We start from the raw sequence: 26,445 nt of genomic DNA on the forward strand, positions 1-26,445 counted from the left end.
CCCACAGAAAAGGAAGGGTGTGCAGTCCCTGGGCTGCAGCCAGAGAGGTTTGTTTTGTGTTTGGGTCCGAGTCTAAGAGAGGGATTCACTTCCAACTTCTGAGCAACCACACAGAGGTTTTGCTTTTATCCGAAGGCTCAAAACCTCACAGTTATGTGGGAGTGAGTTTGGCTTCTCAGTAGCAGTGTAAAAAGTAGAGGGCAAAAGGACAGCGCTGTCTGCATTTTAAAGTCACTACGGATGTGATTGACAGGAAAACCGCATTGGAACAACGAAGAGAGCTGGTACGATGCTCTTCTGAGTGTCTACACAGCCAGCCAGGCAGTGCCCAAGATGTGCTGGGCTCGGAACTGGCTGATGGTAACTGGTGTTACCGACCTGACGTAACTCAGCTGGAACTTTCTCTGGGATGAACTGAGAAGGCAGGGCAGGTGTTTTGGGTCCTGAGCAGAAGCTACTTCGTTCCTTAGCAAGATCATGATCACATACTTAAACAAATCTCCCACATACTGATACTAGTCCGAATTTTGCCCGAGAGTGATAAGAGCCACTAACAGTCAGTGGCTTGTTTCCATACTTACTGCAGTGTGTTTTCTTCAGGGGTGGTTACAGGATGAAAAAGTATTGGAAGAAGCAACCCAGAAAGTGGCCTTACTGCATCAGAAATACAGGTAACACTAAGAAATAAGCAATGGCAAGAGTACAGAAGCAAAGCCGGTTTGACCGTGAACTGTGTGTTGCCACAGTGACACTTGCGCTTTACCGCTGCCGTAGCTGGGACTGCGACTGGGGGTTGCCAGCAGTGTGGCGCACTCATGGTGCTCCAGGGGCTGCTCTGGGCACTTCCCCTATCAGCTCACTTAGTAGCCGTGTTAACCAGTGAGGACGCGGAGAAAAGAGGAAGCCGCTGGTTGGGGAAGGGCGCCACTTCTTCACTCCTCTGTTAAAGGTTTTGGTGGTAACGTTCGTAGGCCGTGTGGGTTAATGCAAGAGCAGGGAGACTTGTTTTCTCTGACGGTGCAGCACGTATAGGCCCCCCCTCCCGCCCCGGTACACCTTTGGACGCTGCATCTCTGTCTTCTGGGGGAATCTGTGCCAAGAGCCCCATGTGGTGCTTATTGCCCTGACCCCTGCTTCTGGGTCGGTGATGACTTTCTTTGGTAGTGCATCTGATGTGTCATCTGTAAGAAAAATCCTCCCCCAGAGAATGCTGGGTCTTCCTTGAAACCAAGCACCACACAGTTCCAAGTACTTTCAATGTCATTACATTCTTTTAACCACTCTTTAAGGTAAATGATATTCTCTTCTTACAGATTGGAAAAACCAAGCTCAAAAGGACTAAATCACTTGTCCACAGTTACCTGTGGTAGAGCTGGGATTTGAGCCCAGGTCTATCTGATTATATCCTTAAATAAATAAAATCTTTAAAAAAAATAAAAAGATAGTTCAGTACTACTATTGTGTATGAGGCTGGATGCTGTGGCACGAAGATAAATAGGACACTTCCCTGCCATCAAAGAATGTATTCCCTGCTTTGGAGTCTAAAGGGCAGGCAGGACGACCCACTGGGATAGTAATTATAAACTAACAATGTGAGATGAGTGCAGTGGGGGAGGTGTGCATAGAATGTGGTAGGTCTGCACAGAGCAGGGGCATCTGACTTACACTCAGAGCAATCACAGGACAACATAGGCCGACTCTTTGAGGATGTTAGGGATTGATCAGGTGCACGGGTGAATGACAGGTGTGCTAGGAAGAGGGATGAGCATGCACAGAGGCCCAGAGGCATGAGGGAACATCATGGCTTGGTCGCAATGTGGGCTGCCTTGTGGCTTTGGGGGAGCAGCAGAGGATGAGGCCAGGGAGGCGAGTCTCCATGCAGTTGAGCACCTTCTTTACCCGCACGGCCTTCCTACCCATCCTCGTAATTTACAGTCTTTTAACCCTTATTTCCTGCACCGGTCATTTGACATTTAGCACACGATGCTTAGTAATGCCTGATATTTTCGATAATGAGCGGTTACTGAATGGTTTAGAAAGAATTCCAGCTTTCAGTGAAGATTTTTTTAGGGAGTTTTATTCCCCGTGTCCCTCTTGCCTGCCTGAAGTACAGGGAGAGGATCCTTATGACTAACCCTCAGGGTTTAGCACAGTGCTGTGCGTGTAGTTGGTTTTCAGTCGATGTTGATGGGTTGGTATAACGAATTTCAGATGCTTCAGAACTTGAAATGTTTGTAAATGTCTAATGCCAAATTGATATGTAGCTTTTTAGAATAGCCTTTTGTTCTTTTTTCCCTTTTTGGTTTGGTGATCAATCTCCCATCTCTTGGGTTGCAGAAGGCTCACCGCTCCTGATGCGGAAATGCTGTACATGCAGGAGGTAGAGAGAATGGATGGCTACGGAGAAGAGAGCTACCCTGCGAAGGTGAGCATGGCGCAGAGGCCGGGGTTCTCCAAATTAATGTCAGGAGCCCTGAGAGGACAGCGGGGAGGCCCAGGGATACCCTGCTGTGAAGAGGCGGGAGATGTGCGGAAGTCTGGAAACTTGAAAGCGGAGATCCTGTGACCAAAATTTCACAGTAAAACATTACTGTTTTGCAGTTTGTTCTTTGAAATGCTCTTGAAGTCTAGTTCCTTAAGGAGCCCAACGCTTCCTATTTTCATACTTATTGACAAGGTGATTCCTTGATACTGTTCAGACTTTGCCCTCCAGTGTAGATCTTCCGAGCATCTTTTGTCTGGGAAACCAGCCCAGGGAGCTGGGTGTGGTTGTCACACCTCTCACGTACCTACTGCCGGACTGCTGCTTTCTGTGCTTTCTCCTTCCAGGATAGCCAAGGCAGTGACATATCCATTGGAGCATGTCTTGAAGGGATCTTTGTGAAACACAAGAATGGAAGGCCTCCTGTGATATTTAGGTACTTACATCCTCCTGTGCACTTCCGGTGGCTCCTCCTGGTGACAGTTTTTAGTACCTATACTAGTAATATGGCCCACAAATCTCTCCCAGGGTCTCAGTAGGAAATGGAAGGATACCCTTCCTAGAATAAAATAACCCCCGACTACAGTGGTTCTTTCATGAGCCACTTTCTTTAAAACCAAATGTGTGGAAAATAATGCTTGTAATGATGGCTTGCTTATGAAATGCTTAAAAGTGTGTGACCTTTTTCTTGCCGTATGGAGGCCATTCTTTGTTTTGATTTGAGTTTTTAATTTCAGCTCTAGCTTCTAGGACTGCCTCTTTGTTGAAAATCTGGGCCTTTCTCTGACTCTAGTTATGTACCAAAATTCCTAAAATCCCAAAGTCTAAGCAAATTTCTTTTTCTCTTTTCTTTTCTTTTTTCTCTTCTCTTCTCTTCTTTTCCTTTCTTTCTTTTTGGTTAAGCAAAGTTCAGATACTTTTGTATAATGTTCATTTTTTTTTCCTGATTGTAAAAATGTGATACTAGTCATTTGTGGAAATCTTAGGATGTATGTAGTGAGAAAGAGAAAAAAAGGAGGATCTATAGCAATATGCTAATAGTGGCCAACCCCAAACAATGAAATTTCAGGTGGTTTAAATTTCTGGGTTCCAAATTATATCTTAAAGATAGCAAATTGGACGATGTTGCTCAATCCCTGCCTTTTTATATCTTAAAGTCCATACCCTAGAAAATCCAAAGTGTCATTTCATAGAAATATTTCCAATTTTACTCTGAGAGTCTATTTACTTCGATTCCATTCTTGATGAAAAATTAAAAGTTTATATTGTTTTTGTAGAGCAGTAAAACATTATACCATTTTTGGTTCTGGGTTCCTTTGTATTTACCATGTGCTTGTGCTGAGTGCTCTCTGTATGTTTTCTCATGTGATCTTCACAACTCTGAGCAGACGCTATGACCACCCTTTTCCACATGGGGTCACTGAGACTTGGAAAATTAAGTGATTTGCTTCAGGTCACCCAGTTACTAACTGGCATAACCAAGAACTCCAATTCTCTACTTCAAGTAGCTCTTAACCACTGTGTTAAATAGCTTCTTTTATGAAAAGGAATTTCATTCCCCACTCCTGAAGCCCTCTAAAAACCATCCTATTTCTTCTTGAGAACTGGTTTTTCCTTTGAAGATTTTTTTTTCTAAGCTGACATTTCTTCTTTATTTCTTTTGCTTCACTACTGCCTTTGGGGCTCTGAATTCTCCATGGCGATTATGACCATGGAGAGTGTACCTGGCTTGGGGAGCAGACACCCACTCCTAGACCATATTGCCCTGGGTTGGGCAGTACTCCTCCTTGACAGTTGCTCTCATGGCCCTAAGCTGCTCATTTAAGTCTTCCCATCATGTGAGTTGGGGGACAGGAGGCAGAGAAGGATCTGGACTGCACCAGAAGGGCAGCACTGATGGTGGCCACAGGGCCACTTGAAAACTGGAGGCAACCAGCCAGCTTCTATCTCACTGGATAGGAATTTTTAAAATTGCTTTCTTTAATATGATGCTAATAACCTTTAGGTTTAACAATTAAACATTAAGTGGCACCTGGCTGGTTTAGTCGGTAGAGCATGCAACTCTTGATCTTGGGTTGTAAGTCCGAGTCCCATGTTGGATGTAGAGATTACTTAAAAATAAAATCTTAAAGAAAAAAAAAAAACCACAATGAACATTGAATCACTGCAAATTAATTTTATTTATTTAAATAAATTTAAAATAAATAAATCTAATGTAATGGAGAAAGATAAAGAGGGGTAAAATTTTTCTTTCAGACCATTTTTCCCCTTCATAAAATTATATAGTTATGTAATAAAATAAAATATTAATGTATAAAATCTAAACGTGGTCAAATACAGTTAGAAAATATAAGATAGGAGTTTGAATCCTAGTGAACTCATCCAGAGTTGTTCACTCTCTGGGTTCCTGGCATTTGAACTTACTCTTCACCCTGAAGCTTTTCAGAGCCCCCGTCCTCCACCTTTATGCCTCCCTTTTGCCTTGTATACCTGCAAAACTTAATGATACTTGCTTGCCTCTCTCTCCTCTCTCACCCACCCTCCAACTGTGTCCCTTTGAGGGAAGCACTATACTGTGCCTCACTGATCTTGGTATCCTGGGAACCTAACACAATTTCTGGCACTGCTAATAATGGGTGCCCTTGAAGATGTTTGTTAAATGAATGAAGGAGGCATTGACAACCAGCTAAGATAGGGATCTTTGATCCAACTAATCTGGCAAATGAGGATAAAGAGATCTTACATTTTTAAGTACTCTTTGCCTTCACTTAGTCTACGTGCATTTACTTTTTGCGACTAGCTATTGTCACTTCAATGAGAAGATGCATGTCAGCTGATTAAAACAACTGTTTTCTTTCTAAAATGATTAACAAATGTTAACTTGACACCTCAAGCTTGAGAAGGAAAAATCATATGTTCTAACCTCTAGGTAGAACTCACATTGCTGTTTTCTATTTGTTGTTCTTTAGGTGGCATGATATTGCTAACATGTCCCACAATAAGTCCTTCTTTGCATTAGAGCTGGCCAATAAAGAGGAGACCATCCAGTTTCAAACTGTGAGTAAACATTAGGAATCTGCGTGGAATGTTCTTCCTAAAAGTTAACAAGTTAGCATTTCTGTGTGTGTGTTGGGGGAGGGAGGTGGCATTAAAATTGTAATACTTAATCCTTATATAAAACGTAAAATTTTATAACATTTTGCTTAATAGTCCTTGGCAAAAAGTAGTTGCTCAGTAAATGCTGTTGAATGAATGAGTCCTTGGATAAATACTATGTGGTATGATGATTTTTAAATTAAACTAAAGGGACTAAATAGGGGAGAAAGCAAGTACTAATATCTTAATTTCCATTGCTAAGGGAAGGGCTCTGTAGAAATACTATTTCACAGTTACTCACTTTTGCTCTCTTGATAAAGGCAGTATTAACTCATTGAAACGTTTTGTTTCAAATTGTCTTTGCCTATCTTTGTCAAGATAAAAGTTGATATTTTTATAATTTTAAAATCTCTACGTCACTTTGAAAGAGTTCCGTGTAAGAGTCACAACCTTAGAATAGTGTTTTTTGTTTTTGTTTTTGTCTTCATAATTTAAATCCTAATTATGGCATTCATGTGATAGGCACAGCATTAGAAAATGAAAGAATCGCAGTGTGTTAAAAGTGACTTTGATGTAATATATCCCCCAGTTATGTCTTGTCCTTAGACAAACTCTGCATCAAGTTGTAAATGTGTTTTCATTTACTTTGTGCAATATTTCATTTGCTAGGAAGACATGGAAACCGCAAAGTACGTGTGGAGACTCTGTGTTGCACGACACAAATTCTACAGACTAAATCAGTGCAGCCTGTGAGTATAGCCTGTTCATGGAAATGGTAGAAAATAATGAGGTTAGACATTTTTATCTTGAGCTGTATGGTAACCTCTAGAAAGGCAAATTTGGTAGAAAAGAACAGTTTTATGACATTACTAACACAAACTCTTTGCTTTTTCAGTTAAAATAGCTCTCGAAAATATTTTATTTTTTCTTCAGAACAACTTCTAAAAACTACAGATATATGCCTCTAAGATTTTCTTTACCTATTTACTAAAATCATTAACTCTTGAAAGTTAAAAAGAGAATGTTCTTTTTTAATCAGCGTCTTGAGTAATTAAAGATTATTCAGCTTGTCAAGCGGTTTGAAGCATTTATACCTTTTCTTCCTAATGTACATTGTTCTTGGTCCCCATGGGTTTCCCGCCTTGTGCTGGATCATTCCCATCACCATACAGACATGCTGTAATAAAATTGCCCATCTCGAAACACTTGTCCTTCACTCCATATGCCATCCAGCCAGGGCTCCATTATCTCTGCTCTCCTCTAGGGCACATTTCTGCATAGGAGTCGTATATGCTTGCTTTCTCTCCTTCCTCCCACCCTGCTTCCCCTAGCTGTTATACACAGACACCTCTGGCCACCCCTCCCTTCCTGCACCCTGCTGCTCATCATCTGCCAGGACCCCACCGTCCTGCTTTTCCTCTTTCTAGGCTGTTTCTTCTCAGTCAGCTTTGCTGGTTTAATCCTCAGACCTCTTCCGCACCTTCCTCATTCACATTGATTCAGGTTTACAAATAGTGCATCCGGTTTTATTTCTAGCTCAGTCTTCTCCCTGAGCACAGCCAACTGCCTATTGACATCTCCATTTGGGGACCTAAGAGGCATCTCAGATGTGATATGTCGAAACCCAAACTTGATGCTGTCTTCCTTTGCCTGCCCCCAAATCTGCTTCTTCCCTGTTCTTTCCCATTCCATAAATGGCAGCACTCTATATTCTCACAGTTGCCCAGGCCCCAGGCCTACTTAATTCCATTTTGATTCCTGTTTCTTTCATCCCACATCCAATTCATCAGCAAGCTCTGCCTTCGAAATGTATCTGAAATCTGACCACATTTACCATCTCCTCTGCTAACAACCTCATGCCAAGCCGCCAGTGTTTCTCAGCTGTAGGGTGGCGGGAGCCTTCTAACGCTCTCCCTATGTCCGCACCTGCCCTGCCTATACCTTGCTTTCCATATGTCAGCCAGACTGGTCTTAGTTGAATATGGGTCAGATCCTCTAGCCCTTAAAACCCTGCACTGGCATTTCATCATGCTTAAAAGTACAAAAAAAAAAAAAGTACAAGACCATCCGAGGTCTGGTCCTTGCCTGGTTCCCACCTTGTTTCCTTTATACCCTCCTCCTGCTCACCCTGTCCCAGCCACACTAGGATCCTTTCTGGTCTGTGAACATGTTCTGCCCTCAGGGACGCTGTGCTTGCCCCTTCCTCGGCCTGAAATGCTCTTCCTTCCCATGCCTCATTCTCCCACTGCATCCGTTGTCTGATCAGAGGTACCCTGGCTGCCTTGGCTACTCCCTCCCTGCCCACTGCCTGTCTCTCTTTATCCCCTTGCCCTGATTTATTCTTTTTCATAGGACTCGGCCCCACCGACTTTGTGTATTTGTTTGCTTACTTGTTTATTGCCTCCATCTCTTCTCAGCAGGTAGGCACCACAGCAGTGCAAAGGGCAGACACTGGTTAACTCCTGTGTTCCTGGTGCTGAGCAAGGGGCTGGGCCGCAGTAGGCCTTCTGAATTTGTTGAAGGAACGCATGTTAAGAGGTCTGATTGGGGATGTCCGTGGTGCTGTAGGAGCCCTTAGGAGAAGGGTTCCTAACCCAGAACTGCCACACCAGGAAAGGCTTCTGCACTGAGACTTGGAAGTCTTGCGGTCCATCCCCACAACCTTCTTTTAAGCTGTTCTCGCTCCTCTGGCCCACTGCAGCTGCCTCCCATCTGGCTCCCCTGCCCCATCTCACCTGGCTCCAGCCAGTTTTCTGGATGGATGAGCAAAAGATGTAGCACTTTACCCAAAGTGATAGCTCAGAACGACATTTGAGCCTGTGCCTTTCCGCACCCTTCTTAGCTACAGCATGAAGTGCAGGACTCCTGTGATCCTCCTCTGGGCTCATCTGCCCAGCTGACCCTTGATCCTGGCCCCAGAGCCCATAGTCCTCACAACGCTGAAGCCTCTCACAGCCCCAGGCTTTGCTGGAATGCTTTCTCTCCCCGTCTCTGGCAGGCTCTTCGTTGTTTGTCCTGATCCAGTTTAAGTGCGGCCGTCCTGGAGGCCACCACACATTTAGTTTGCTTCGGCCTTGGTACCATGCTCAAAGTACTGGTTGTTTCCTACCACTTGCATAACGATGAGTCTGATTTGGTAGATACTTTCTCTGTGCCAAGCATTATGCGGAGAGTTTTATCTCCTTTCATCTTTACAGTACCCCAGTTCGGTACAATTCCTACTGCCCTTTTGTAGATGAAGGTGCGGGGACATAGAGGCCTGCAGTGTCGTGGTCCTGCCGTACAGCCAGCGCTCCCCGCACCCCGCCCCCAGGCTGGGCCTCTGGCGTGGTTCGGACCTGCTGTCCTACGGGAACCTGGCTTTTCCGGCTTGTCTGCTAGCACCCCAGTGGCCGGCGGGCCACCTGGCACCCAAGGCTTAGTGAATGGTGGAAGCCTGAGTGAGACGGTGATGGGCGTCAGAGGGGAGAAGAAAGAGCCCGTTTGCTCCTTGTTGATTTCCTTTTACCACTGATTGTAAATTGGAAAAAAAAATCTGAAGAGGACATTTTCCCTTCAGGCCAAGAAGGAAGAGGAAAGTCTATGGAAGTGCTTTCTATTTTTTTATAGGTACCCCAAAGTGTGAAATAAAACTTGTTAGGAATAACTGTGCAAAGGGCAGACCCATCTTTGGGACTCATGAAAGAAAAGGAAGTGACTGGGGGTGACCCTACAGGAGAACCAGCCAATGATTAGCCCGTAGGTCCCAGTCCTCCTCTCCCCTCTGAGTAACACCCCCCACCCCCAACCATGCTTTTCTCTGAGTCCGCTGCTGGTCTGCTGATGGGATTTGAGAAAGCGATAACTGACCTGAGGGGGAGGAGGAGCCCCGCTTTCTTTGTGGATATGGGAGGCCTTCTCTGCTGGCTGCGCTGAGCTTGCAGGTCTGAGCGTGCAGGTCTGAGCGTGTTTGTGTGAGAACGTGCTTCCCCTGGTGGCCAGATTCAGTGGTGCTAGGAGTCCAGGCCAGTCACATTTGGGGCTCTCCTGCGCTGGCCTGGTTACCTGAGCACGTGTGACATTATTTTTATGCAGAAGCAGTTTTCTGAGATTCAGGCAGTAGATATGCACTCTGGAGGAGCACAGCCTTTTCATAAGTTTGAGGGTCTTCATAGCGTGGAACCCTTATGACCTCAGTTATCCCTCTTCTGGAAAATAATGGAGAATCAGCAATCATTTTGAATAGACTGCAAAACATCATCTCTTTCCAGTAGGCATCCATATTGGCTGGTGGTTAATGCCTTTTTTTTTTTTTTAAAGATTTTATTTATTTATTTGAGAGACAGAGAGAGCATGAGCAGTGGCAGAAGCAGAGGGAGAAAGAGAGAGGGAGAAGCAGGCTTCCCACTGAGCAGGGAGCCCGATGAGGGGATCGATCCCAGGACCCTGGGATCATGACCTGAGCTGAAGGCAGACGCTTAACGACTGAGCCACCCAGGCGCCCCAATGCCTTTTTTTAAAGGAGTTTTTTTTTTTTGGCAAATCACCACCTACTAATGATTTTAAAGTTCAGATGGAAAAGAAATCAGTTTTGTTGTAGAAATCTAAGCTTTGTAATATTACTGTTTCTTGCTAAACAGGAATAAAACTACATTAATATGGTCTTCAGTTGCATATGTCTATATAAAGAAAACACAGGGGGCACCTGGGTGGCTGCCAGTTAAGCGGCTGACTAAACTCAGGTCATGATCTCAGAGTCCTGGGATTGAGCCCCACTTGGCCCCATGTGTTCAGCGGGGAGTCTGCTTTTCTCCCTCTCCCTCTCCCCCCCCCCCCCGCCCCGCCCTCGCTTCTGCTCTCTCTCTCTCTCAAATAAATAAAATCTTAAAAAAAAAGAAAACACGAGAGTTTCAAAAGTGAAATAGTTAGTTTTAAAGGGCTATTTTCTACATTTTGTTTTTAATCTGTACATCCAGTAGATTAAGGAAGTCCATATCCATGCGCTATTCCTGTGTAATTATTTATGATGGAGGACACCTGCTGCATTCTGTGGGAAACTAATTTCACCATTAGCACTTGTTCTCGTGTGAAGTAAATGAATTCTTAGCTTTTAATGTTTTGATGGGTGATAAAACTAAAAATAGCTTTAAATTTTATGGTCATTTTTTTTTTTAAGGCTCTCAACCTAGACTGTTCAGTCATATTTAATACAACGATCCTAGAGTATTGGTAGATTTGTTCTCACTGTCCAGATGGGTCATTTTACAGTGTGATGGGCATTTAATGGAACTGTAGCAGGCCTGAAATTGGACAGTGGATTCTGGACGACTGGGTCAGCCTGGGGCGCCTGGTGGCTCAGGGAGATGTTCTACTTGTATAGAAGGAGGACTTTGCTCTTAAAGTGTCCCCTCCCCCACCCCTCAGTCCTGTTACGTAATTCAGTGGTGTTTGGGATGGCCTTGTGCGACTCACCCAAACTTGACCCAGATGACTATATTTTAGATTTTATAAAATGACACGACCCATCATAAATCTTGCCACCTCCCTCCACTTTTAAACAAGGTACTCTAGTATATGTGCTGCCGAAGCGAGCACTAAACAAGGTACTCCAAGTAACAAGTCATCTTTTTATGTCACCCAAGCCTTAAAAATGTGAGAAGAAGAATGTTAATATTCCTTTAGGGTTAGCTTAGGAATTACAGGAGATAAGGTCAGTCTGTTTCGTCAGATAACTTCTTCCAAACCCCAGAATTGGTCCTGCTGTAATCAGCCTCTCTAATTTACATAAGAAAAAGACTGGGAGAGAAACAGAATCTTGGTGAGGACGGTATGGTATTCGGTATTCCCCGAATCTGCAGAGCCGGGTGATCAAGGTTTCAAGGGACTTTATCTAGAGGAAGAGCTGAATTTCAGTCACCAGCAGGTGAGAGGGCTGGTGTGTGCCCACTTGTGTTGTGGAGACTCTGACCAGAACACTGACTGGAGAAGGCCCTTCCTGGAAGGGGATGGGGCTGCCCCTTCTTCTAGGCCCATTGCAGGGTTTAAAGAGACCAGAGGAGGGGTGCCTGAGTGGCTCAATCAGTTGAGCATCTGGCTCGCAATTTCGGCTCAGGTCATGATCTCAGAGTGCTGGGATGGAGCCCCGTGTTGGGGGTGGGGGGGGGGGTCCCCGCTCAGTGGGGAGTCTGCTTGTCTCCCTCTGCCCCTCCCCCAACCACTCTCTCACTCATACTCTCTCTAAAATAAATAAATAAATCTTTAAAAAAAAAAATACAGGGACTGGAGGAGGCCTGGAAGGAGATAGATAGCCCTGTCCCATCAGAGAAGGTCATTGAGACCAACGTTTTCTAGGTATTTCCACCATCCAACACATTTTTTGTTCATCAAAATCTCCTCTTCACTAGCTATAAATCTATGAGAAAAGAAGCCCACAAAGCAAAATTGAAGCAACTCTTAGAAATAGCTTCACTGTAAATGCTCAGTAATTAGCATCTGCTTCCATCCTCACTCACTGTGTCACTTGTTTGCTCAACAGACATTTGAGGCTTCTTTGTGTGCCGGGCACCAGTGATACCATTATGTCCTTTTGTCCCCGTGGAGCTTACAGATCATCCGGGGCCAGGGAAGGGGTCAGCAAATAATGGACTGTTAGGAGCATGTGCTCGGTAATCCGACAGACAGGCCTGATTCCAGTGCCGGTTCTGCTACTTCCTGGTCATGTGACCAAGAGCAGTTTCCTTAACCTACGTATCAGTTTCCTCCTCTGTAGAATCAGGAGAGTAGCTGGCATCCCTTCTGGTGTTGGGGTTCAGATTCCGTGAGATAATCATGTTCTGTCCTTAGCACTGTTTCAGTAGAAGTCATACTTATTTTACTGGGGCTAGCAGCCTTTACTCCTTTTGTCTTCTCCAAGGCACACATTCCAGTGATTTTGTTCCTAAGAGTTCTTCAGCTGTCTCGTTTTTAGCAGCACCCATCAACATAGTAACTGCCCAGAAAGTCTGGAAAACACCCACCAGCAGTTAGACCATTTGGTCTTGTCTGCTAGGATTAGACTAGCTGGTCTCCCCGTAAGCTGCAGTTACAAGAACAGCGGCAGGAAGAAGGAGGAGGTGGGTATTAGAACCGATGGCGAGGCTGCCTAGTGGAGAGCCGTCTGGCAGGAGAAAGACGTGTTAGTTTGTTTGTGTTTAGTAAGAAGTCGCCTCTGCAGTGGACAGTGTCGCCCCCGCACTGGGTGCTGCCGAAATAGATAGTGCATGTGGGAGTTACTGCCTCTGCTTCTAAGCTCTGCATCTTTGGATTCCGTGTTTGACACATTTAAGTTTATTTTTGCCCCAGGCTGGGCAAGTCTGGACATGTTGGAGTATTACTCTGTGGCAGCCCTTCCTTCTCATTTCTGAATTTTGAATATATAGTACCTTATTTTTTATTTTTAGAGAGAGAGAGCACACATGTGAGCACAAGGCAGGGAAGCTTAGAGGGTGGAGGAGAGACTCTTAAGCAGGCTCCCCGCCCAGTGCAGAGCCCAATGCGGGGCTCGATCTCACAATCCTGATATCATGACCTGAGCTGAAATCATTAGTTGGCTGCCCAACCGACTGAGCCACCCAGGCGCCTGTTGAGTTTTAGTAATTTAAAAGTTCAGTCCTTTTGGACTAAATGTAAATTTCAAAGGTCCCAGTTTTGCTTCAGCCTAGCTCTGACGATGGAGAATAAGCAGCAGCAAAGTAAACCTCAAGGCTACAAAATGATGCCTTCAAATTCTGGACACTGATTTTAATGACTATTTTATTTTTTTATTTTTTTTTAAAGATTATTTATTTATTTATTTGACAGAGAGAGAGACAGCGAGAGAAGGAACACAAGCAGGGGGAGTGGGAGAGGGAGAAGCAGGCTTCCGGCCAAGCAGGGAGCCCGATGCGGGGCTCGATCCCAGGACCCTGGGATCATGACCTGAGCCGAAGGCAGACACTTAACGACTGAGCCACCCAAGCGCCCCATGACTATTTTAATGTACAGTTAAGGAGCAGTTAACAAAACCAGAGTAGCCGGGTGCACCATCCCACCTCCCACCACCAAGGAGGCCTCAATTAGGACCCATAGAGCTTTACTGATCGATATAGGCTTAATAGAACTATCATCCGTTTTGTTATTGTTGAGTAACATAAGTTCTGGGAGATGGAATGTTCTTTGGAATAGAGACACTTATTCTTTAGCAACAACCTCAACACATTTTGATGATGAAAGGAAATTGTTTCAAAAAGCGTTTAATTAAAAAAAGTCACCTAGTAAAACAAATTGTAGTCACCTGATGTTAAGTTCCTGATATGCACTCAGTTTTTTTTTTCTTTGTAATTTCTATTATTACTTTTGGGTTTAGCTATGTCTTCAGCCTATGATATATAATAGAAGTATTCACTTGTATTTTCTGTAAGTTCACTTATGACTTATATTTAAATTTTTAATTTTTAAATCCATCTGCTATGCACTTTCTTATGTGGCATTATATGAGGCTATGAGACTTGAACTTCTTATAAATGGTCCATTGTACCAATAACCTAGCTTCTCTCTGCTGAGCTGGAATATCACCTTTATCACATAATCAATTTTTATTCTGGGGTAGACCATTTTTCAGATTGCTCTTATGTTCCCTTATTCTAACACTCTGTTACTGAGGCAATACCAACCTAGTTTCATTCAAGCCCAGTATTTGGTGATCATTTTTAATCAGAAATGATAAGCACTAGTTTTATTTTATCTCAGGTCTTCTCAAAATAAGCTAATTTTCAGGTTTTGAATATAAGGTACGAGTGGGGGACGCCTGGGTGGCTCAGTTGGTTAAGCGTCTGCCTTGAGCTCAGGTCATGATCCTGGAGTCCCAGGATCGAGTCCCACATTGGGCTCCTTGCTCAGCAGGGAGCCTGATTCTCCCTCTGCCCCTCCCCCTGCTCTGCACCATCTCTCTCTCTGACAAATAAATAAATAAAATCTTTAAAAAAAAATAAGGTACTAGTGTTTAGAATGCTCAGAATCATGTTAATTTAGGAGATGTAAGGATTGATACTATGGTACATTTGCTGATTAAACAGGTTGAGTGTTCACTTTGTGCTTCTGGATTTTCTAGTAATTAGTCCTTAGAATACTATAACCAAAAGTCACAAAATATTTTTGTAATTAGTATTTATGTGTCACATAAGCTCATGAGCCAGGAACAGATAGTAAAAGATTTTTTTTTAAGAAGTGCTTTGATGGGTGCCTGGCTGGCTCAGTCGGTAGAGCATGCAACTCACGAGTTCACGCCCCATGTTGGGTATAGAGCTTACTTTAAAAAAAATTTGGGGGGGGCGGTGCCTGGGTGGCTCAGTCAGTTGAGCACCTAATTGATTTTGGTTGAGCACTCTTGATTTTGGCTCAGGTCATGATCTCAGGGTGGTGAGATTGAGCCCTGCATTGGGCTCCCCGCTGGGCTTAGAGCCTGCTTGCGATTCTCTTTCCTTCTCCCTCTGCCCCGCCCCCCAACCCCATGCACATGAGTGCACATGCTCTCTCTGTCGCTCTCTTAAAAAGAAAAGGGGAGGGTGCCTGGGTGGCTCAGTTGGTTAAGCGACTGCCTTCAGCTCAGGTCATGATCCCAGGGTCCTGGGATCGAGTCCCGCATCGGGCTCCCTGCTCTGCGGGAGGTCTGCTTCTCCCTCTCCCACTCCCCCTGCTTGTGTTCCCTCTCTCTCTGTGTCTCTGTCTGTCAAATGAATAAATAAAATCTTTAAAAAAAAAAAAAAAGAAAAGGGGAGAAAAAGCACTTGGGGAAAATTACCTAAGTCATCAACAAAGCCAAGAATCCTATGTGTTTAGGTTCCTAGATTTTATCTGCAATAAACTGCACACAAGAACAAAAAAATCCTGCCTCTGTTTAAAAGTGGTAAAATTACACGAGTTGTTTTTTCTCTTGTTCCTTTTTGATGTAATTATTTATTCAAAGATGGAACTTGATGGGAATAGTTTAAAATCTCAATTTCTCTGAAAAATGTTAGTCCACACTTCTTAATATTCTCATTGCTTTCTTTGTTGTTGTTGTTAAGTCACCTCCACACCCAGCATGGAGCCCAGTGTGGGACCTGAACTCAAGACCAACTAAGCCACCCACGCACCCCTCGTTGCTTTCTAAAAAATACATTTAAAACCAATCTGAGAGAAGTTTCTTGCAAAGAAAAGTAAATAGGTTTACCATTGGCCCACTGAACCAAATCTACTTTTTTGCTTTCTCTAACTTAGTTCCTTACGGGAAATCCAGATTCTTAAGTTACCAAAGTTATAAACTTATTTCTTGATTATGTTTGTAATGTGTGGTTAAGAGGATTTTAACTAAAGGCATCTCCCATTGCTTCAGGCTTCTGGGCTGGCAGTTGATGGTCACCCCTCAGGACTGTTAATGGAGGTGGTCAGTGCTGACCCAGGCCCACAGGAGAGATGCATTTGCACTGAGTCTTGCTTCCCTGGGATGTTTGTGGGTGATCAAGCCTTGCTGCTTTTCCTCTCTGCATATGCTCATTCCAGAGGTTTTACCTGGATAGCCCAGGAAAAGATAGACCTGCCCATCCTCCGACAGTCAAGGCAGATGTTGCTGCACGAAGAGGCTTCTCAAACCCTGGAGTGTGGGCGGAGGGGTCTGGGTAGCCACAGAGGGTGGAGGCCCCAAGTGAGGACAGAGAGTCTCCTTTTTTCTGATATATGGCTGGATTAGTTTGTCTTCTTTTTGCTTTAGTAGATTTATTATTTTACCTTCTTATTAATTTATTTTGGCAGAATTAGGAAAACTATGTGTATGTATGTCTCAATGACATGTCTTATTTTTATAGGCAAACTCAGACTGTCACAGTGAACCCAATTAGGAGGAGGTCGTCTTCAAGGGTATCCCTGGTAAGAAAGAAGGAAAAATATAATTGCTTTTTTTCTTTTAGTGATATCATCTTCCTTAATAAAAGATGCTTTTGATAGTATTAATTTTTTATTTGGACCACAAAAGTGTGCTGGTATTCCATTGTTTTTAACCAAAGAAATGGCAATTTTCCATAGGCTGACCCTAATATTTATGTAATATTTATTTTATTATACATATTTAAATATTAGGTCCAACCTAGTATTAAAATTTTTGACTATTAGTGAAGAGCAATCAGAAGTTAGATATTTAAAATGCTAGCTAATTTTGCCTGATAAGATTAAATACACTACAGAAAAACTTTTTATATTCATATGTTTACATAAGAATTCAGGGAACTTTGTCTATTCCTTCTTGCTCTTAAAGACTTTTTGGATACAGCTTGTTTTCTTGTGATCTCTGATGTCTGATATCAGTGTGTAGGCCTTGGCATTGTCATTCTGGGAGACACTGAAAGTGACAGATATGGTAAGAGCTGTAGGGTCTTCATGTTTATTTTCTATATATTATATTTAACTTCCTTAGAAGTTTTTTAATGGACAGAAAGAAACCAGCAGAGACTTACTTTACATATATTACATAGGCAGCAATGTGTTTTAACCCTGTTTCCAACTTTCCATTCCTTAGCCTAAGCCCCAGCCCTATGTGATGCCTCCCCCACCCCAGCTGCATTATAATGGACATTATACAGAACCATACACTTCCTCCCAAGGTAAAGTACGCTATATCTGAAATGCCATACAAAATTATTACAATTTGAATATATCTATGAAGACTTGGAGATCTTGGAGCCAGGATAGTTTTGGCTGATGTTACAACCAAATCGTTTTCATGATTATAGCCATCCTGGATTCATAGAAGCAGCAGTCATTAGATTCAGTTTCTCGAAAATGTGTAGCAATATTCAGTATCAAATTCTGATGCTCAAATGATCCCAAGTTTGGCCTTTGGGAGCCCCTTTCAGCCAACTCCTTTGTCCTGCTGACACTCTCCCATTAGCCTTTGAGTGTTTCCTTGCTTTCCAGCATAAGATATCCCAGGCTCGTTTTGGTTTTTTTCTTGCCCGAGAGCTGCCCATTATAAGGGTTTAAGCATTTCATTTTTATTTATTTTTATTTTTCACTCGGTTAGTGTAGGGAGCTGTATTTAAGACAGTGCCTCCCAAGCTGAACCTCAGGCATTCATTCAGGAGACATTTACTCTCTCCTCTGTGTACGAGGCTCTCCTACAGAGGCCACGGAGATTTAATGCAGAGAAGTAGTTCCACATCCTAGGAAGCTTAGGATCTAATTGGTGGGAGATAAGACTAGCACACAAATAGCTTAAACACAAAGAGAACGTGATTGTTTTGAGGAGAGAGAGCAAGCGATTATGTGACGAAAGACTCTCATTCTGTTGGGGAGACTGAGAAGGGCTTTCTGGAAAGACGGCAGCTAGAGAGAGGGAGGCGGGCAGTTGATGGGGATTGCTGCCCCTGGTTTTGGGGGACAGTGCACACCATGGCACAGACTGAGGAAGGGGCATTGGGGAGGTGAGGGGTATGGCTGGACTTGGAACTGGGAGAAGCCACGTGTGAAGGGACCAGAGGTGGTTTGTGACTGTGTTGTGTGTGCCGGGCCTTCCATGCACAGAGGAGAATTTCCACACAGTGAGGTAGGCAGGTGGGCAGCAGGGAAGCCGTGCTTCAGGGTATGGATTCCCAGAGGGTGCACCTCGGTGGGGGCTGTTTTCTCCCTCACTGCGGGCTCCTTGTGCCCCGCCCTTGTGTGCTTCTGTGCCCCCAGCCCCACCCGCCGCTGGGTAAAGGCTCTTCTGTCTGCATTGCTAGTCTGCAGATACCCTAATACTTTTTCCTCGCCTCTCTCTTCCAACTATGGTTTGAGTTCATTTTCCCTTCCCTTTTCCACCTGCTGCTTCTGAGAGCAGTGCCCATGTGGGTGGGTACCTGTTTACTCCTTCTGACTTTGCTTTGCTGCCCCAGCTGCCCTCTCAGTTCCTGGAGCCCCCCACCTCCTCACTGGCAAATTGAGCTTTTTCTCCTCTCGAAAAACCTCTTGTTGGGGCGCTGGTTCTCTCTCCTCCTCCTGCGCCGTCAGTGGTGTTCGCTGTCTGGGAAGGTCTCCAGGGGTGGCCTTCTTCCCTCCCTTTGCAGGCTCCCACGGCAGCCCCGTCCACAGTTCAGATTTCGGCAGGGGTGACTGTCACATCTGTATTTCCCATCTACAGCCCTGCATCTCCATCTGCCCCACAGGTGACAGGGTAGGGAACCACTGCACCAAAAGCCCTCGGCGGGGGACTTGGCTTATAATATCAGCTATTACAGCTTGCTGAGAATGAGAATGTCACATTTGAGCTCATTGCTCTGCTCCACAAGCCCATCCCTATCCCCCTTATCCTTATTTCCTCTTTGCGATGACATCACTCTCCTGGTTACCTGGATTCCAAACTGCATGCAATTTTGCTTTTCTTTTTTCCCCCTCAGCACCCAGTCCATCACACACGTTCTGGCCTCTAACTCCATACAGTGTCCCTTCCGTCTCCCTGTCCCTCTGCCCCTGGTTCAGTCCAGCCTCACCCGACTAGCTGGTGGCTCCACATGAGAGGCCAGCTTCCACCTCTGCCCTCCCCGGCTCACCGGATACATAGGTGCCCAGCTCTCAGCTTCCCCATGACTATTCCTTTGCCTGGTGTTGCACACTCTCCGCAGTGTTTCCCGACGCTCCTTTCCCAGTCTTATTTCCCACTGTTCTCTTACTCGTCTCCAGCTACCCAACACTCCAGCCAAACTGAGGATGCCCCCCCAGAAGTGGTCTCCCGGCCTGGCCCGTGCTGCCCTGTCACCCAGAATGCCCTTAGTCCTTACATGACGCCATTGTGTGCTCTCCTGCCCTCCTGCTCCCGTCCCACGGTGGTGGGGGGAGGGGGGGGCTAGCTTGTGCTGTGGGAAACCCCAGCGGCTTATGCAGTAGAGGTGACTTCTGCTCAGGTTACCGGCGGGAGGGCTCTGCTCCTTGTCTGCCTGCCTCAGGTGTTCTGGCTAGAGGAGCCTCTTCCATCTGGAATGTTGGTCTGGGGGGTGGTGGGGAGGGAGCATGGAAACTGGCTCTCAACCCTCTGCTCTCTTTCCCTTGACCTCTGCTAGTCATGTGACCATGCCTGACAGACACCCAGGGGTGAAGATGGGTAATCCTGTGCGCAGCGGCTGCTGCCGGAAGCTGGACATACCCTCCCCACCCCCACAGGCCGCTTGAATGCTGTGTCCTCCATGAGGCTGTTTTTGATTCTCCCCTCCCTGTCCCCATCGACCCAGCCCAGGCTGGAAGTGATCCTACCCTCCTCCTGTGTGGACCCCTGTCACGCTGAGTCTCACAGTGTAATGTGTCCTTGAATTGTGGTTGTTGTCTCCATCTCTCCCCTTTACTCACCTGGATTCCAGTCATCTTTTCCCCCCATCGGTTCTCAGCATAGTCTTTTACACACACAGGCTCACAAAGGGATGGTTTGTGGGGTGTAGGGAGGAGCCTGCAGGCAGGGAGGCCAAGGAGGGGTGGGTTTTATGCCTGTGCAGACAGGCTGGGTCAGGACCTGAGCTGTGGTGGCAGTGAGAAAGGGGAGCTCCAGGGACCCGAAGGTTGCAGAGCATTCCAGGTGTGGGAGCAGTACAGGGACCGGGAAGCTTTGGTGTCAGCAGGAAGAATACAGTGATGCATCTGAGCCCTGTTTCGTCCTGGCTTGCACGCCACCTGAGTAATGTCCCCACACTAGATGGTGATATATTCACTTTGATAATCACTAATCACTTAAACCATTACACGGCTCTTGAATCCCAGAAAGAATACTTTTGAAAGGCAACTGTTCTCTGAGGGACCTGACTGCTACTCTTTGAAGTGTCAGAAATCACCCTCAGTAGTGATGGTGTTTCCGGTGAACTACAGATCAGACAGAAGAAACATGCCTCCTTCCAGCCCCACTAGGCACACATGCAGCCGCTGTAGATGAGACGGCACTCCCGATTCTGCTGCCTGTGGATCCCCATCCCCCTGGAGTGTGGGGCCAGAGTGGGGGTGGGAGGCAGGTGTGAATGGCTTCTGGCCCCTGGTGAGGTTTACAGCAACGAATGATATTGTTGGACCTGGAGAAGTAGAGCCTGCAGAGTTAATTATTTTTGTCTTCATTCTAGAAGAACCTATACAGAAAACCCAGAATTCCACTTAAGGAGGTTTTTACAGATGGTTGGTACTTGAACTAGCTCAGCATCAGCGAGTCCCACATTCCCACCAGGGGGAGAGAGCAGTTAGTGGTGCAATGCCTTAAAAAGTATCTCGGCCTCCAGCTACCCAGAGTTCCTGAAAGTCTGTTTCAATTCTAGCAAAACACATGTTTTGATTTGATTTTGATTTTCAGAAAAAGACAATATTCTATAGTCATTTGTACTCTTAATATTGGATTTAGATTTGGTTAATCTTTACTAGGGGCCAAAGCCTGAATACCACCTTTAGGGTGGGTGAACCGTCACCATTCTATAGATGAGGATGCCAGGACTCTGGGAAATAATATGCCCACAGTCATCAGGGAGCCTGGGTAAAGCCAGGTTATTTCTGCATGGATTTTTGTAAGCTACACTGAAAGTGTCATCAGCGTTCAGGGCCTACCTCAGTATTTGCCTAGAGTAATTGGTCGGATTTATACATCTTAAAATCTCATTTTAAAATACATTTTAAATGTGTTTGTTTCCCAGATAACCTCTTTGCGACCAACCAGAATGGATACTGTTGTCACTCTCTGACAAGTTTGGATCGAGCCCAGGTTGACCTCAGTGGTCGGATCCGAAACGGCAGTGTGTACAGTGCACACAGCACTAACTCCCTGAACAACCCGCAGCCCTACCTGCAGCCGTCCCCCATGTCCTCTAACCCGAGCATCACGGGGAGTGACGTCATGAGACCCGACTACGTGCCATCCCACCGGCACAGCGCCCTGATCCCCCCGTCGTACCGCCCGACCCCAGATTACGAGACGGTGATGAAGCAGCTCAACAGAGGCATGGTGCACGCCGGAAGGCAGAGCCACTCGCTGCGAAACCTCAACATCGGCAACTCGTACGCCTACAGCAGGCCCGACGCGCTGGTCTACAGCCAGCCGGAAATTCGGGAGCACGCCCCCTTCGCCTCCCCGCAGTCGGCCCACTACCCGTTCAGCCTGAACTACAGTTTCCACAGCCCATCCCCGTACCCGCACCCCGCCGAGCGGCGGCCCGTGGTGGGTGCCGTCAGTGTGCCCGAGCTGACCAACGTGCAGCTGCAGGCGCAGGACTACCCGGCCCCCAACATCATGCGGACGCAGGTGTATCGCCCGCCCCCGCCCCACCCGCCCCCGCGGCCGGCCAACAGCACCCCGGACCTGTCCCGCCACCTGTCCATAAGCAGCAGCAACCCCGACCTCATCACCAGGCGCGTGCACCACTCGGTGCAGACGTTCCAGGAGGCCAGCCTGCCGGTGGCGCACTCCCTGCAGGAGGTCAGCGAGCCGCTCACGGCCGCCCGGCGCGCGCACCTGCACAAGAGGAACAGCATCGAGGTGGCCGGGCTGGCGCACAGCCTCGAGGGCCTGCGGCTCAAGGAGCGCACCCTGTCCGCGTCGGCCGCCGACCCGCCGCCCAGGCCCGTCTCGGCGGGCTCCCAGCCCGGCGGCTGCCCCGAAAGGGCCGAGCGGGACCAGGCGGACGAGCGCGGAGGCCTGGGCTACGGCCACAAGAAGTCTCTCTCCGACGCCACCATGCTGATCCACAGCAGCGAGGACGAGGAGGACCTGGAGGAGGAGATCGCCTCGCTGGCGGTGCCCTTTCCCCAGGCCCGCACGCCCCGGGGCCGCCACTCCCCGGAGCCGCCGGCGGGCCCCTCCCGCGGCCCCTGCGCCCCAACCGCCGCCGCCCTGGGCCCGGGCCCCCTGCACGGCCGCGAGCCTGCGTTCCCGCTCGCGGAGGCCCCCCGGCCCCGCAGAGAGGGGCTGCTCACGCCCTCCATGTCCGAGTCCGACCTCACCACGTCGGGGCGCTACCGAGCCAGGAGGGACTCCCTGAAGCAGCGGCCGGTGTCCGATCTCCTCTCGGGGAAGAAGAACGTCGTGGAAGGCCTTCCGCCGCTAGGGGTAAGCCGAGTGTGCGGCTGTGCCCGCATCCGGTCGTCGGCACGTGCAGAGCGCCGGCCCCGCTCCGTGCGTCTCCACTTTGACTCTCCTTTCTGGCCCTTTCAGCTTTTGTGTCTTCGAGCTCTTCTCATCCCCGCCCCCCTTATTTCCATCGTATTTGGAACATTTTGAGTTTATCTATGGAAATAAGGGGGATCGATTAGACTTTTAGTGGTTTTGCTCGAGATAATAAATTAGAGGGAGTGAGAAGGTAAACTCAGGAGGCTCTGTGAATGGAATGCAATGGGATGTGGATGGGGGTGGAATGGATGAAAGAAGGAAGGGAGGGAGGGAGGGAAGTGTTCTCCGATTTGAGGTACGGTTGCTAAGCAACCGGTTTAGAAACCCGGTGTGGTGGTGCCGCGGTGCGGGGCTGCGTTGTTCCGCTTGCCGCGTGTTGTCTGAGAGGAGCATTCCCCGAAGGAAAGTGTTGCTGATGTCAGAGTGTGTGGATACAGCTTGAAGTGCCTGGCCATGATCTCTGAGAGCCGCAGAGGGATTCTGGAGTTGGGAAGGTGGCACTTTGTCAAGACAAAACACCCGAGAGCTCCAGGTCTCTTTAAAAGAAAGATTAAGTGAGCTGAGAGCCCAAAGAAGTTCCTTGTAGAAAACGCAGCTCTTTGATACTCATTATAATAAATAACCATGAGTTGCACACTTCTTATTTATTTGGGGCAAAATATAAAAGCATAACATCATCTCTAGCTGCCATTCCTGGAGCATTTACCATGTTCCAAGGCATGTCCAGCTTACAACAGGCCTATTGTTCCTTCAGAAGAGAAAACAGACTCTGAGATGTTAAGTAACTTTTCCAAGGTCACACAGCTAGTGGGTGACTGAACTGGAATTTTAAAGCCACGTTTATCTCTGCAGCCTACTCTCTGATCATCTGCACTGTTCTGCATTGAGGTATATTGTATATGATATTTTATTAAGTAGTTATTGCTTGTCTAAGCCTTGCTGTTTTCTGTCTTTCCACCGAAACTTTTTGAGTCCCCAAGCACTGGCCATGCGTTCGTGCCTTTGTTATTTAAGCGCGGCCACTCTAAGTCATCTTGCTGCATTGCTCAGGCTTCTGGCTCCTTATTGCCCATGTCTCCACGCCTGGAGCCCTGCCCTCTGATCGAGCTAAAGTGATTAATCAGCCTATCCATTCTGTCTCCCAGTTACTCCCAGTGCCCTAGCAGCTAGGACTCCTCCCCCATCTCTGATAGCCTGTATACTCAGACTTGAGGACCCATCACAAGTATAGTATTATCTTCAAAAACTGGAAGAAAATTCACACAATTTTACAGTGAGTATGCAATTGATTGTAGAGATAGACTGAAACCACTTAACAACAGTGCCGTGGATTTAAGTGTCTTTGCTTTTAATGAATTTGGGCTTTGAATTTTAAGTTTATTTTTACTTTTTCTTGGTAAACATTCTTACCTACCTGAGATTCTTGGTAACATTCTTACCTACCTGAAAAGTAAAGACCAGGGTCTTAGGTTGGTTGGAGTGGAAGGTATGGATTCATGATCAATGATTCAGGGTAGAAACAGGGTGTGAATAGGTCTCTGAAAGGTAATTCTACCTGAGTCCCTGAGCCAGCTGGACAGGGTCCTTTTCATAGTTAATACTCTTTCCCTAATCACATCAAGAATTATCTTTTTTGGTTTTTTGTTTTCTTAGAGAAAGAGAGAAAGTGTGTGAGCAGGGGGAGGGGCAGATAGAGAGGGAGAGAGAGAATCTTAAGCGCATGGAGCCTGACGTGGGGCTCAATTTCCCTACCCTGAGATCATGACCTGAGTCGGAATCAAGAGTCAGACGCTTAACCAACTGAGCCACCCAAGTGTCCCAGAACTAGCCATCATTTTTATGTATGACCTGAGTCTTTTCCCCAAATGATACTTGTTTTGAGTACAGTCCACCATTTCAAGCATATTGTCCCTGTACCTTTTGAATGGGATATAGCAAGATCCCCTAAATCTGAGGCTTTTGATCAGTTTGGTTCTCTAAAAATACAAGTTTTCTCCCTTGCTGACTTTTAAGACCCACAGTATTAGTACAATTCTGTGATTAGATTTTGCTCTTGATCCCCTTCTTTGACATAATGGATTCTCCTTGCTTGACCAATGTGTATGGCAGCTGTGGCTTGGGGGAAAGGTCTAGGACCTAGGAATGGAAGAACCTGGGTCTGAGGCTAGACCCTCCCATGTATTAGTTCTCTGCCCCCATGGGCTGGACCTGGCAGCACCAGAACCACATCTCCGTCTGTAGCATGGGGACGGTCATCCCTGCTCTGCCTGCTGTGGTAAGTCCCACAGAAGGTTAGGCAGGAAAAATGCTTTGTAAATTCTGTGATGGGGCGTAGCTGACTTTAAGGAAAGGTTTTTTACTGTTTTGACACTGATGACCATTTATAACGAGACAGCTCTGTGACCTTGGGCAAGCTGTCCCATCTCTCTGACTCCGCTCAGTTGTAACGGAAGCTGACCCCAGAGAGTTGTGGCAGGGTAAGTGAGGTCCTGGCGCACAGAAAATGCTCAGAGTAAGTTAGCTCATTACTGTGTGGTTGCGTCATCCTGACTTGCCGAGAACTGAAGAGCTCAACCCCCTGCTAAGCCCCTGGGACTCTTCATAGTGACATGGGGTTGCCATGACCTTCACTGTTACCACAGACAAATGAGTTCACATACTAATGCGAATTTAGGTTATGGGAGTTTAGTATTAAAAACAGTGAACTAGGGCGCCTGGGTGGCTCAGTTGGTTAAGCAACTGCCTTCGGCTCAGGTCATGATCCTGGAGTCCCGGGATCGAGTCCCGCATCGGGCTCCCTCGGGCTCCCTGCTCGGCAGGGAGTCTGCTTCTCCCTCTAACCCTCCCCCCTCTCATGTGCTCTCTCTCTCTCATTCTCGCTCTCTCAAATAAATAAATAAATCTTTAAAAAAAAAAAAACAAAAAACAGTGAACTAAACTGCAGACAAGCAGAAACATTTTAGAGTTCTCCACCCTTCTCCACCTCCGGGAACTTGATTGTTATCTGAAAAAGAGTGGGCTGGTTGGAGTGCTCCCACAGCGAGGTACACATTTTCCGGTGCACCCTTAGTCCTGGCCGGCGCTGCTCACGTAAATCACTGCGGGGCGGTGCCCTGAAGCCCGCGCGCGTGTACTCGGGGGGGCGGTACTGCTTCTGACCCGCGCGTCTTCCGTCACGCGCGGGCTTTAGACCCCGGCCCGTGGTGCGGCGGCCTCCTGACCCTGTCCTGGGGGGCGAGGGCGGGCTTGAGTTTTCAGGAGTCTTGTGAGCCACTTGGTGTCACATTGGCGGCTTGAGATTGGCCGTGGTGGGAGAATTCGCGCCATGGCAACTGGCCAACCCTGCGCGTCAGACACCACCCGCCCCCCCCTCCCCGGCCAGTTGGTAACCAGCCCCATACGGGCGTTTTCTGCGCAGGGCAGAATCATGACGCTTGAGCCTCTCGCTCCCAGGCTGGTAGGGCCGGAGTAAAGCTGATTTCATTTGTGAGTCGGAACTGAGAAAACCATTGCTGGCAAACAAGGGCCACTGTCCTAGCGACTGTGGCTTCCGAGGAGACTCCGCCTTCTCGGGCTTGTCCGCTGAAGACAGGAAGATCGTTACTTCCGTAGTCACATTAGGAGACGCACATTTTCAGGCGACTCACACCCTGTCCTGTACCCTGCCTTCCTGGTGTCCCCATGGAGATTTCAGTCCTGTTGTCTTTCCCTGGTTGAAAATGCGGCAGTTCTGAGGTGTAGT

The 26,445-nt window shown here is 46.9% G+C and overlaps 1 protein-coding gene across 1 annotated transcript in view; it reads left to right on the forward strand.

Moving 5' to 3' along the window:
• Positions 1 to 26,445, forward strand: part of PTPN21 (protein tyrosine phosphatase non-receptor type 21) — a 74,405-nt gene that overhangs the window by 39,611 nt on the left and 8,349 nt on the right. Inside the window, exons 6-13 of the mRNA XM_021679805.1 lie at positions 601 to 671; positions 2,338 to 2,425; positions 2,830 to 2,918; positions 5,452 to 5,539; positions 6,248 to 6,327; positions 16,417 to 16,477; positions 17,124 to 17,208; positions 21,235 to 22,643. Of these exons, the coding sequence (XP_021535480.1) occupies positions 601 to 671; positions 2,338 to 2,425; positions 2,830 to 2,918; positions 5,452 to 5,539; positions 6,248 to 6,327; positions 16,417 to 16,477; positions 17,124 to 17,208; positions 21,235 to 22,643 (1,971 nt within the window). The remainder of the gene's footprint in view (positions 1 to 600; positions 672 to 2,337; positions 2,426 to 2,829; positions 2,919 to 5,451; positions 5,540 to 6,247; positions 6,328 to 16,416; positions 16,478 to 17,123; positions 17,209 to 21,234; positions 22,644 to 26,445) is intronic.

The sequence above is a fragment of the Neomonachus schauinslandi genome, chromosome 9, assembly GCF_002201575.2.
Source record: "Neomonachus schauinslandi chromosome 9, ASM220157v2, whole genome shotgun sequence".
NCBI lineage: Eukaryota > Metazoa > Chordata > Mammalia > Carnivora > Phocidae > Neomonachus > Neomonachus schauinslandi.